Source organism: Salvelinus sp. IW2-2015, linkage group LG10, assembly GCF_002910315.2.
Source record: "Salvelinus sp. IW2-2015 linkage group LG10, ASM291031v2, whole genome shotgun sequence".
NCBI lineage: Eukaryota > Metazoa > Chordata > Actinopteri > Salmoniformes > Salmonidae > Salvelinus > Salvelinus sp. IW2-2015.
The window spans coordinates 2,603,725-2,617,203 of NC_036850.1; the positions used below are offsets into that span (position 1 = coordinate 2,603,725).

Genomic DNA, 13,479 nt, shown 5'->3' on the forward strand with positions numbered 1-13,479 from the left:
CATTTGAACATAAACATTTATTTTTGATCAAAATGCGTTTTTTGGGCTGAAATGCCTTCTGGAACATTAACTTTCATGTGCTTTAATAACAAACTTGTATTCCATCCATAAATATGAATACAATTGGTCAATTACCAGCCTAGTTTGTTTAGCCACAGAAAAAGTCAGGAACCTTCCCACTAGCCATGATTGGCTGAGATAATGGGTGGGCTGGACATGCCGGGAGATGAGTTTGGATTGGTCTGCCATGTCGCGTGCTTTTGTCAATAACGTAAGCTGTTCAGTACGTCTTGACAGTACTTTCTATCGCACTATTGTTGAAAGATATAACATTAGCCATCAAGAACTACACAAGTTTTGCTACTTCTCTAAACCACATTGATGCCCTTAATTCAGCAGGTGCTATCAACAGATCAGTTGGAAAAAGTGATGGGCTAATTTCTGCACGCGCCACGGTCAGTGTGAACCAGAGTGACTTGACACAACGCWGGCTAAACAGCTACAAACAAAAATGGAGTTAAATGGTTCCAATCTGCCACAAAAGCGTTCATCCATGTATACGGGTAGGAATCTAGCTACATTTGCAGATAAGTTTCTAATTTTGTAATTTAAAGCGTACTGTTAGATAACTAGCAAAGGTTGCTGGCTCGCTAGCTAACGTTAAGTGTATGATCTGTGAAGTAATATGATACGAATCAGGAATCAATTTACATTGTTAGTTAAAGCCTAAGGTTAGCTAGCTAACATTGAAGCTAGTTTGTTAGGTTTAGCTACCTGCAGATTCATACTACAGCAATGACAATGTTTGTATTGGTAGTAGTATGAGTTGGGATTATGCCGGTTCATTGTTTAGTTAGCTAGCTTCATGTCTAAACAAGACTCCACTTCGGCCGGATTATTACATGACCCATCAAATTAGCCAAGTGTGTCTGGATGATCATGGCCATTTCATGAACATGTGTACACGTCTTTACAATAGTGACCCATCCACTTATCTAGATTTGGCTGGGGGTTGGTTACAGCATTTCCTTCACATTACCCATCAACTTAGACAAGTGTGTCAAGTGTCATCAAATAATGATAAAATATGTTTATCGGGACACTCTGTTTTAGATATTGCTAATATGCAAGTAACCATTTCACTGTACCATTTACATGTTGTGCATCTGACAAATAAACTTCAATTTTATTTGATATAGGGTGTGTTTGCCACATAGCCCCATCCATATCTTTAAGGATTCACATGGGCTTAAGAGTACGGAGCGCCATTTGGGTCTTTGCATGTAAAAAAAGATCAGTGTGAAATAACACTATTTGACGTGTCAAATAAGCTTGTTGACCAATCAGGACCTGAATATGACTGCACGTCACATAATAATTTTACGCGTTGATACATTTTCTACGTAGTTATTACACATTGATTACACTTTCACTCGTATTTCATATGTCACAACGATTCATCGATATGTATGCTATGATGCTGGTAAAGTTGTCTCGCACACCTACAGTGCTGGTCATTAAAAGAAAAGCTAGCTAGCTCATGAATGCAAACGATGTTCTTCCCCAAAAACATAGCAAAACGACAATCTGTTTCAGTACCTATAGTTAGCTAGCTAACTATCTAGCTAGGTGTCATCTAAAATAACCCTAATTTATAAGACAGTTCTTATTTGATCAATGGTGGTCAGACCCATCTATGTGAAGCTACCCAGACAAGCATTTGTTAAATTTGACAAAAGTGCTGAAAACACACTGGATGTATTATACTTTAGAATTGCATTGGGGGCATACTTATTTCACTGTACAGCCTTACCTATGGATTGTGGATCAATGACATGGGGTATCAGTCTACTCAGTGACACCCAGAGAACATTAGCGTCGTAGCTCTTATTGTGGGACTCTGAAAGAACTGTGAATTGAGCCACATTTATTGTCAACATATGTGTATTGAACACTATTCCAAAGGAAAAACAACCCTTGTGGATGTTTTGGAGTCTGATAACTCTGAGGACGTTGGGAAAAAATATATTAGGTAGACTGATACCCCATTTCATTGATCCCCAATCCTTAGGTAAAGCTGTACAGCGCAACATGAATGTCAATACACACAATAGGCAGACTGGGGAGGGAATTTCAGTCAGTCCCGCGATAAGAGCTACAACGCWAATATTTGCGTAAACTCTTCACAGTTGTGTTCTGTGAGTGTCACCGAGTAGACTGATACCCCATTTCATTGCTTCACATTCCAACCTTGTTTGACATTATAGTCAAAATATGTCAAAATAAATAAATAATAAATATGGCATGATTCCACCAATTGTAACCTTTTGTATCACTTTTAAATAGGTACTTTTATTTTGAAAGCAAACACCAAATTCCAAAATTGTGCCTAATCCTTATTGTGTATGCTTATAATGTCAGCTTTGGAAAACAGGGTTTAGTAGCTGGCTAGCTATTTCTTTTCATGACCTGAAGTTCAATTTCAATAGGCTAACAACAAGTGGCTACCTAGCTAATACCAGAAGTTGCGGTCCAACACAACATTCTACAATTAAACTGTGTTATTTTACATGCCAAATTAAACGCTTATTTAACGCGTATCTTTTTTGACACGCAAAGACCCAAACGGCGTTCCATATAAGAGGGTGTGAATGATGTTGAATGGGTATACAAAGAACTCTCCAGTAGGTGTACCAAAACATTCAAGGGTCATTTTCTCAAAAGTTAATCAACTTCCAAATCAGAATTACTTCCCCATTGTTCCTCAACTGCAGAGTATGATATACCGTTTTCTAGCATGGAGTCTCTACTTTTATCCAATGTAAAAACTAAATAAAAAACATTTTCACATAAGACCGAATCGAGGCGGTCGATCTCATATGTATAAAAAAAATCAACATTCCAAACTGCAGGACATAGGCTCCTGTCCTTACCATCTTGTTCAGGTAGAGGCGTGGCTTCTGTGTCTCCGGGCAACGGGTCCTCTGAGCTGACAGGCGCTGACGAAAGGGATTGGCTACTGCTGCTGCTTGATTCGCTATAGAAGATGACTGACTGGCTGTTGCTTGAGCTGAGGGCAGGCTCTGGGGCACAGTCCTCGCCTGGCTGCTTCTTCTCAATGTCTGCGGTTATACAAGAGAGTGACTAGCGTGGGTGTGTGTTTGTATGTGTGAGAGAGATGCTGGATTCCAAAATAACTCCTTCCCTCTAGACATTTCATTGTGAAGGGGGAGATTGAAGTGTGTGTGCGCGTGTATGTGAGAGAGTATATGTGTGCGTACTGTGTATGCTTACTTAAGCGTGTGTGTATATACATACAGTGCATTCAGGAAAGTATTCAGACCCCTTTAATTCCACCCCCCCAAAAATTGTTACAGCCTTATTCTAAAATTAGTTAAATTGTTTCCCCCCATCAATCTACACACAATACACCCATAATGACAAAGCAAGCATTTCTTTTTTTATGTTTGCAAATTAATAAATTGAAAAAAAATTATATCACATTTACATAGGTATTCAGACCCTTTACTCAGTACTTTGTTGAAGCACCTTTGGCAGTGATTACAGTCTCGAGTCGTTTTGTGAATGACGCTACAAGCTTGGCACACTTGTATTTGGGGAGTTTCTCCCACTCTTTTCTGCAGATCCTCTCAAGCACTGTCAGGTTGGATGGGGAGCGTCGCTGCACAGCCATTTGTTGCTTAGTTAATTGTCCTGTTGGAATGTGAATCTTCGCCCCCAGTCTGAGGTCCTGAGTGCTCTGGAGCAGGTTCTCATCAAGGATCTCTCTGTACTTTGCTCTGTTCATCTTTGCCTCGATCCTGACTAGTCTCCCAGTCCCTGCCGCTGAAAAACATCCCCACTGCATGATGCTGCCACCACCATGCTTCACCATGCTTCCTCTAGACGTAACACTTGGCATTCAGGCCAAAGAGTTMAATCTTGGTTTTGTCAGACCAGAGAACCTTGTTTGTCATGGTCTGAGAGATGGTTGTCCTTCTGGAAGGTTCTCCCATCTCCACAGAGGAACTCTGGAGCTCTGTCAGAGTGACCATCGGGTTTCTTGACCAAGGCCTGACCAAGGCTCTTCTACCCCGATTGCTCAGTTTGGCCGAGCGGCCAGCTCTAGGAAGAGTCTTGGTGGTTCCAAACTTCTTCCACTTAGGAATGGTGGTGCCACTGTGTTCTTAGGGACCTTCAATGCTGCAGAATTTATTTGGTACCATTCCCTAGATATTTGCCTCGACACAATCCTGTCTCGGAGAACTCACGGACAATTACTTCGACCTGATGGCCTGGTTTTAGCTCTGACATGCACTGTCAACTGTGGGACCTTATATAGACAGGTGCGTGCCTTTCCAAAACATGTCCAATCAATTGAATTTACCACAGGTGGACTCCAATCAAGTTGTAGAAACATCAAGGATGATCAATGGAAACAGGATCCACCTGAACACAATTTTGAGTCTCATAGCAAAGTGTTTGAACACATATGTAAATAAGGTATTTCAGGTTTGCAAACATTTCTAAAGACCTGTATCCACTTTGACATTATGGAGTATTGTGCGTAGAGAAGGATTTTTTATTTTATCCATTTAAGTATAAGGCTGTAACGTAACAAAATGAGGAAAAAGTCAAGGGGTCTGAATACTTTCCGAATGCAATGTATGCCTCTGTGTCTCCCCATGTGTGTGTGTGTGCGTCTGCTTTTTGTGTATGTGTTTGAGTGGTCGAGAGTTCAAGCTTAGCCACACACAGCAGGACAGTATGGATCCACTATCCAGCAGTAGGCCCGTGGAGCGTAATGGTGGAGGAGAGAGGGTTTCTCCTCCCTCATCTTCACACAATCCCCGTTTACACAGCATCTCTAAAGCCACTCCATGCAGGCCACAGCAGCAGAGCAGGACACCAGCTTGTGACAAAACAGCAGCAGGGACGTGAACAAACAGATATACGTTCAGTCATGATGGCACTGGCACACACACACGTGGGGTACAGGCACGCATACACGCACACTCACTCAGGCACTATACCCTCTTACATGCACTCAGACGCCCATGCTCACACACACACACAACCTACACATTTGCATACTTACCTATGCTAACACACACACTGCAATTCACACAGTCTCTCCCACGCACGCACACTCTCTCCCCAACACACACAAATCTTTGGTATTGCTGCATGACTCAAAGCCGTCTGCTTTAAACTCCCTTAACTCGAGGGGAAAGGGTGTGTGAGGGGAGTTGAGTGGACGCACCTACCCGTAAAACATTTGGAGCAAAGGTTCATGGTTTTGCTGAACCTAAAGAGAAGAGACAATTACAGGTTAGAAAAGGAGGTCAGCCCATCACATTATTATTCACAGGACAGGTGTACTTCGGCAAGCCTAATCGCTACGTTCAATATTTTATTTTACTTCATCAGTCTGGCAGTCCTCCTTATGGAAACAGTTTGATACTATGTCTGTAACAAAGAGAATTCTTTAAAACGAACTTGTCTGGGATTGGATGGCCTTTAACCAACCAGAGGATGGCCTAATTCAAAGCACAGTGTTTAGCCACATAGGATTTTGTCCTAAACCCACCTGAGAGGATGCTGATTGGACCGGTATTGGACTTATACGTCAAGTGAAACAGAATGGTGAACGCAGCGATCAGGCTGGTTAACCTGGCTGTAATTTTGCATCAATATTGCCGACAATGAAAATGTCCACAAGAGCGACAGCTTGTGGGCCAGTTTTAACATTGGGCAGTGCGGTTTCCTTTGTCTGCAGTTTAAAAATGTAAAGTCTTCAGTTCGAAGCAACTTATTTCTCCACATGTAACACAACCACCTAACCGATGCAACAACAAAAAAATGGCTAGATAAGACCAAATAAATCGTGCCACATTCAGTATATAAAAATGGACACCCTAAAACAACAATGTGACAAATAGCCTAAATAAAATAAGTCAATTCCTTCATTGTATCCAATCCATCATCCTTCACAGTGGACCTGTATGTCCTTTACCTCTGCCAACTTCATAACTTTAATCTACGACACTTCGCCAGCTAAAGAGGGAGGCTGGCTCGGCTGGTGCTAGCACATGCATAGATCAAATACACCGCTGGAAMGCAGATTAAAGTGTTTACATATCCTAAACTTGAACGGTTGCTCAGAAAACCAGGTGTTTTAATCAGCATTTGCCTACTTCGAATTTGACCTCACGCCAATTAAGATAAGCAGAGTAAGGAGTTTACATCACTATTGCATAATCTGCCTACTGCCATAATGAGTTTAAAATCAAATTATTACTGTGCATGTAAACATACTCAACGGTGCAGCTGTAGAACTTTGAAGATCTGAGGGCCCATGCCACATCTTTTCAGCCTCCTGAGGAGAAAGACATGCTGTCGTACCCTTTTCACAATTGTTTGGGTTTGTGTGAACCATGTTAAACTCTTAGTGATGTGGACACTTGATGGTCTTGATCAGCTCCATTACAGCCCCATCGATGTGGTTTCCTGGAGTCCATGATCAGCTCCTTTGTCTTGCTGGCATTGAGGGAGAGGCTGTTATCTTGGCACCACATTGCCAGGTCTGACCACCTCCCTATAAGCTACCTCATCGTCTTTGGTGATCAGTCTTACCATCGTCGTGTCGTCAGCCATGCAGTCATGCCACACAGTTGTGGGTGAACAGGGAGTACAGGAGGGGACTAAGCACACACACCCGAGGGGCCCCTGTGTTTTTGGTCAGCATGGCAGATGTGTTGTTGCCTACCTTCACCGCCTGGGGGTGGCCCGTGAGCTGTAGTCAATGAACAGAATTCTTACATAAGTATTCCTTTCGTCCAGGTGGGTGATGGCAGTGTGGAGTGCAATAGAGATTGCATCATCTGTGGATCTGTTGGGGCGGTATGTGAATTGGAGTGGATCTAGGGTTTCTAGGATAATGGTGTTGATGTGAGCCATAACCAGCCTTAAAAAGCATTTCATGATGTGAGGCAATAATAATTTAGGCAGGTTACCTTGGCGTTCTTGGGCACAGGGACTATGGCAGCCTGCTTGAAACAAGTWGGTATTACAGATGGGGTCAGGGATAGGTTGAAGACACTTGCCAGCTGATTATATGTCCTGCTATTCGGTCTGGCCCTGTAGTCTTGCGAATGTTAAGCTGTTTAAAAGGTCTTACTCATGGGCCTCTCGAGTGGAGCAGCTGAGGTGCCACTAAAGCCTGGGGTTCGATCCCGGGATGTGTCACAGCCAGCCGTGACCKGGCGCGCCATAGGGCGGTGCACAATTGGCTCAGCGCCTTCTGGGTTAAGGGAGGGTTTGATCGGGGGGCTTTGTTTGTCTCAACGTGCTCTAGCAACTCTTTGTGACGGGCCGGGCACCTGCAAATTGACTTCGGTCGTCAGCTGAATGGTGTTTCCTCCGACACATTGGTGCGGCTGGCTTCCGGGTTGAGTAAGCAGTGTGTTAAGAAGCAGTAGTTTGCCTGTCTGAAAAGTAGTTGCATCGTGTGTTTATATTGTTGGTCAGTGTAGAATAGTTTGGATTACTTCCTGACCAATATTGCTGGAACTTTTACCCCATTCTGGAACGTTGAGGGTTTATCACATATAGATCTTATTATTAGAGGGGCTTGGGTTTAACCTACATTGAATCGGGTCCCATAGCCCATTTATTGTCCAACTGCAACAGCCCATTGTTTTTACATGCAGAGAAAAGTWTTCTCTCCGCTCACATTGGCCATTGACCTGTAGTCGGTTGAGCTCAATCAAGCCTCAATGTTTCTCTTCCATGGGGAGCAATTTACTGTGCGCCTGGAGTAAAATGCACCTTACCTAGGTAAGGTTCTTSAACATGGCACCCAAGGCACTGTGTTGGCTCATGAAAAACCTGCTGCGGTGAGGAAGACCTTGCTTGACTGGCAGGTCTATACATTGGACCAGATGCCACGCGGAGGGAAACTAATCAACATTGACCGTTAGGCTAGAAAGGTAGGGATTGTTGAGAGGGTGTGACAGCGGCTGTGTGTTTTGTTTTATGGAATTGATGTATCCTAGTTGTAGAGGCTGATACTGTACCTTAGTCTACCACAAACTATCCAGCTAGATAAAAAGCGCAGACATTTATAAAAAGCTGTGGATGAATAGGTTGGCATAACATGACCACTCTGATAAGCACAGCCTCAGACCGTATGTGTGCATTTGTTTCAACTTATGCTCAACAAAACAGGTGTCGGGATATAACTGTGTGTGTGTTGACATTCTCTTAAATCTTAAGCCCCTTCCCTTCCCTCACATTTCTTCATTCTGGAAGGATGAGCTCCTCAGAGCCCTTGGAAGCTTTAAATAAAACATGCTAGGGCTGMATCTTAAACTGAACACTTTGACCACTCGATCATGCGATATGCGTGTTCACGAGTCAATCTCAAAGGCTAATTGTCGAGTGATAGAGGGCTCCATTGAGCCCTTCAGGCAGCCTCTCTACCGAGTGGGCATCCTGTGTCAACTCGCCGCCCTTGGCAGCAAGTGCTACCCATGAATCTTCATAGTGAATTATGCTAGAAGATAGGTTGTGGTAGACTATGCTTGAGAATGGGTTTAGAATATTGGAATATTGACAAAGTGGCAGTTAGGATGGAAGTGCGCATCGTCTCAATTCTCTTTTGGCCTGAAACGGTAGCAGACTCGAGTGATCACAATCAATACAGATCAGAAAGTGGCCACTCAATAAAGGGCTCATCGGCCAAGTGTTCAGTTTGAGATTCAGCATAGTAGTCTGCAACTCCAGGCTCCAAAACAACTCAAATCAATTTAACCTGTCTAGGACTGGGGTTCCGCCTCGCCAACAGCCAATGAAATTGCAGGGCGCCAAATTCAATCAACAGAAATCTCATAAATCAAATTTCTCAAAAATACAAGTACTAGACACCTTTTCTTTTTTATATTAAATAAATTTGACCACTTTTTTTGCCCCAATTTCATAGTATCCAATTATTTTTAATAGTTACTATCTTGTCTCATCGCTACAACTCCCATACGGGCTCGGGAGAGACGAAGGTCGAGAGTCATGCGTCCTCCGAAACACAACCAAGCCGCACTGCTTCTTAACACAGCGCGCATCCAACCCGGAAGCCAGCCGCACCAATGTGTCGGAGGAAACACCGTGCACCTAGCGACCTGGTCAGTGCGCACTGCGCCCGGTCCGCCACAGGAGTTGCTAGTTCGCCATGAGACAAGGATATCCCTACCGGCCAAACCCTCTCTAACCCGGACGACGCTCGCCTCATGGACCTCCCGGTCGCAGCCAGCTGCGACAGAGCCTGGGCTCGAACCCAGTCTCTCAGGTGGCACAGCTAGCATTGCGATGCAGACCACTGCACAACCCGGGAGGCCCTTAGACACCATTTCAAAGATAAAATTCTCGTTAATCCCAACACAGAAAAAGCAAACCATGCAATAATCTGAGTACGGCGCTCAGAGACCAACACAACCCAAAAAAGATATCCGCCATGTTGGAGTCAACATAAGTCAGAAATAGCATTATAAATATTAACTTACCTTTGATGATCTTCATCAGAATGCACTCCCAGGAATCCCAGTTCCATAATAAATGTTWGATTTTTTCCATAAAGTCCATCATTTATGTCCAAATAACTCCTTTTGGTTCGCGCGTTCAGTACACAATCTAAACTCACGACGCGCGGGCAGGTCCAGGCAAAAGTTCAGACGAAAAGTCATATTACAGTTCGTAGAAACATGTCAAACGAAGCATAGAATCAATCTTTAGGATGTTTTTAACATAAATCTTCAATAATGTTCCAACCGGAGAATTCCTTTGTCTTCAGAAATGCAATGGAACTCAAGCTAACKCTCACATGAACATGCATGGTCAGCTCGTGGCTTTCTGGGAGAGACCTTACGCAATCCCCTCTCATTCGCCAACCACTTCACAGTAGAAGCTTCAAACAAGGTTCTAAAGAATGTTGACATCTAGTGGAAGCCTTAGAACGTGCAAAATGACCCCATAGACACTGTGTATTTGATAGGCCAAGAGTTGAAAAACTACAAACCTCAGATTTCCCACTTCCTGGTTGGATTTTTCTCAGGTTTTCACCTGCCATATGGAGTTCTGTTATACTCACAGACATCATTCAAACAGTTTTAGAAACGTCAGTGTTTTCTATCCAAATCTACTAATAATATGCATATATTAATAACTGGGACTGAGTAACAGGCAGTTTACTCTGGGCACGCTTTTCATCCAAACGTGAAAATGCTGCCCCCTAGCCATAAGAAGTTAAGCACCTCAGTTTATTTTGTGTGTTTTCCCTATAGTACATTGTTTTTACACCTGGGGGAAACAGAGTAACAGTAGCGGAAAAGCTACCTGTTGGAATTGCCATTGGAGAACATACTCTGCACCAATAGGCTACTTTGGCATGCACACACACACACTTTATTCTCCCACCACCCATCTTTGATTTGCCTGAAGAAGGTTAACTAACGTGGGCCGCCCGGCTGGCGGAATCTTGATTGGCGCTCTTTGCCGATGCCAGCCCTCATAAGCCTTAATTGCAGATGACATTTAACGGGAGATGTCAAATTAATCCCGGTCTCCTGCCTTGTTATACCCCCGGAGTGCTGCCGGCTTGATTGGCATTGAGTGATGGGTTAAAATGAGAGTGGAAGCAAGAAAGACAGGGAAAAGGAGCAAGAGCCTTCTTTTCTTCTCTCTTTTTTTCTCTCAAATTCAAAGTCCGGCTCAGAGGTGTTGCTATGGTCAGGAAATGTGTTTAACCACAAACCATACCTGGATTAAAATAGGCACTATCTATCAAATACGTTCAAATACTTAAGCTGTGCTTGATTGAGCTAGCAATAGAGTCAAGGCAATARCTCAGTCCTAAAAAAAAAAGCAAACCCTGCACTCCAGGCAGGCGCAATCAAATGCTCAAACTCCGGTCCAAAACATTTGTTGACTAGCCTAGGCTAAGGGTATTTGACCCCTGAAAATCCATTTAAACCTAGCTTAAGGATCTTCCTTTGCCATGGGTGAGCCTAACACTCTTTTCAGGGAATCCATGCAAGGGCCTTTATGCTTAGTTGAATATTCACTCCGGGATCTTAAGCACAACAAATGCATAACATATTGCACAAATTGGATTGTTAACATATTACGCACATTTCAAAATTCGAATATCATAGAAATGTCAAAATATATCACACAATGATAAATGTGTATATCATACACTGCAAAAGGTGTAATTTATCACACAAAATGGATGACGTGGTAGGCCTACACATTGGATGACYTCTTACACAAAAAAAGGGGACCACTTTTGGCTTGTGAGAGTTACTTTCAGAACTACTGACTAAAAAGTATACGAGAGTGTCTCTAACTAAGAAACTGGCAATGGCTGTAAAAGGCATCACACACATTCAACCTGATGTTGTGGCATTTAAAACATGAGTTCAGTCTGTGCACTCCATAGCCCTTTGAGAGGCTTGCTAATGATGTTCTCATCAAATAATATGTTCATAGACCTACAGGTGTGGGTTGAATGCATCACTGGCATCCCATGTTTGTGTTAGGTTAGTAAATGAGTGTGTGTGTGTTAGATTAATGAGAGTGTGTACACCTGTTTATCTGTGTTAGATTAGTGCATGTGTTTGTGTGTGTTAGATTAGTGAGAGAGAGAGAGAATGTGTATGTTTGATGTGTGTGTGGGTCATTAAGCTTCCTCAGTAACCATGTTTCCATCCAACCATTTCATGCAGATTAATTACCTGACGCAGGAAAAAAGACATGACCGGGATGATGGAAACATGAAATGTTGGACCAGGTTATAAAAAGCTGACAGACAATTTGTTTGTTCGACATGGTGGTATCTTTTTGGGTCTGTAAAATTGATTATGCGGTGGAAAAGCCACAAATATTGATATAACCATCATATCGAAGTAAACTTGGAGTCACGCGATGATATGTTGTTTGGTCCACCCACTACGACTTGGGAAAGTATGCAGGTTATTAGGTGACAGATGAAAAAAATTATAATGAACTTCACAGGGTGGTGAATTTGTAAGGTGATGAGCCACTTTAATAATGGGAATTGATGGAAATGTATGTAAAAATGTATCACTAGCCACTTTAAACAATGCCACTTAATATAATGTTTACATACCCTACATTACTCATCTCATATGTGTATGTATATACTGTACTCTATATCATCTACTGCATCTTGCCATCTTTATGTAATACATGTATCACTAGCCACTTTAAGTTTATATACCCTACATTGCTCATCTCATATGTATATACTGTACTCTATACCATCTACTGCATCTTGCCTATGCCGTTCTGTACCATCACTCATTCATATATCTTTATGTACATATTCTTTATCCCTTTACACTTGTGTGTGTATAAGGTAGCAGTTGTGGAATTGTTAGGTTAGATTACTCGTTGGGTATTACTGCATTGTCGGAACTAGAAGCACTCGCATTAATATCTGCTAACCATGTGTATGTGACAAATAAAATTTGATTTGATGCTACTTTTCAATAAACAGAGGGTCTTATTCTGGCGACATGATGATCGATGCTTGGCTGCAGTTTGACAAAAACAAATAATATCACTTTAATTCATAATAATCTCATGTAGGTAGCCTACCTACACTGTATCTACAAGCCGTTGGCTAGAGCACATGTGCCAAGACCAATTGCTATATAACAGTTTTTGTGACAAAACCATATGTAAAGTTGAAAATGCGATGGAAACCCATTTAACTTATAATTTTAATTCGGTACATGGGAATTTAACGGTAAAAAGTTATGTGCATTACGTCATCACGCACAGCCATTTATCCGCAAAAAGTCAGATAGAAACATCTCTGGTGTGAAAATATGCAGATTTTTGAATATTGGCATGGAAATCTGTTGCAAACTGGATGGAAACCTAGCCAGTGTAGCTGGTGCTATCTAGCAAAGCCTATAGCTCCTACTCATGTCTTTTAAGGTTCTGCAACTGATAACTGAAGAAGAAAAAAAACACATGGTAACAGCCATTTCCTTCCTATTTTCCTAGAACCAACTACATAAAAATGGTGTCAGCAGTTCCTGGTCAGCAATACCCCACTATCAAACAATGGGCTTGTTCGACATTGCAGCAACTGACAGATCTAAGAATCACCTTGCATCGTAAATAACGACAATATTATTTGTAGATCAGTCAGTCACAATTTATCCACATTGAATCACAGATTTGAACACGGTCAATTTCTCTGAGAACGAGGGCTGTCCCTGACCMAAAAAAATGTAAGTTGTGTTTTTTCCATATTATATAGACGTTTGAATAAAATCAACTAWACGTAGGTTACTGAGCTTGTCTAATGCTTTAAGCACTGTGATTAAAAATGGACACACAAAATACTAAAGAGAAAGCCAAAGATCAATATAGCCTAACCAGAAGAAAAAAACC

At 42.2% G+C, this 13,479-nt stretch overlaps 1 protein-coding gene across 3 annotated transcripts in view; it reads right to left on the minus strand.

The window, feature by feature from the left end:
• Window positions 1-13,479, minus strand: part of LOC111969178 (AN1-type zinc finger protein 3) — a 47,969-nt gene that overhangs the window by 14,553 nt on the left and 19,937 nt on the right. For all 3 annotated transcript variants that reach the window (XM_023995118.3, XM_023995117.3, XM_023995119.3), the window contains exons 2-3: window positions 5,268-5,308; window positions 2,934-3,122 (exon numbers count right to left, since the gene is read on the minus strand). In XM_023995118.3, coding sequence (XP_023850886.1) covers window positions 2,934-3,122; window positions 5,268-5,308 — 230 coding nt within the window. The remainder of the gene's footprint in view (window positions 1-2,933; window positions 3,123-5,267; window positions 5,309-13,479) is intronic.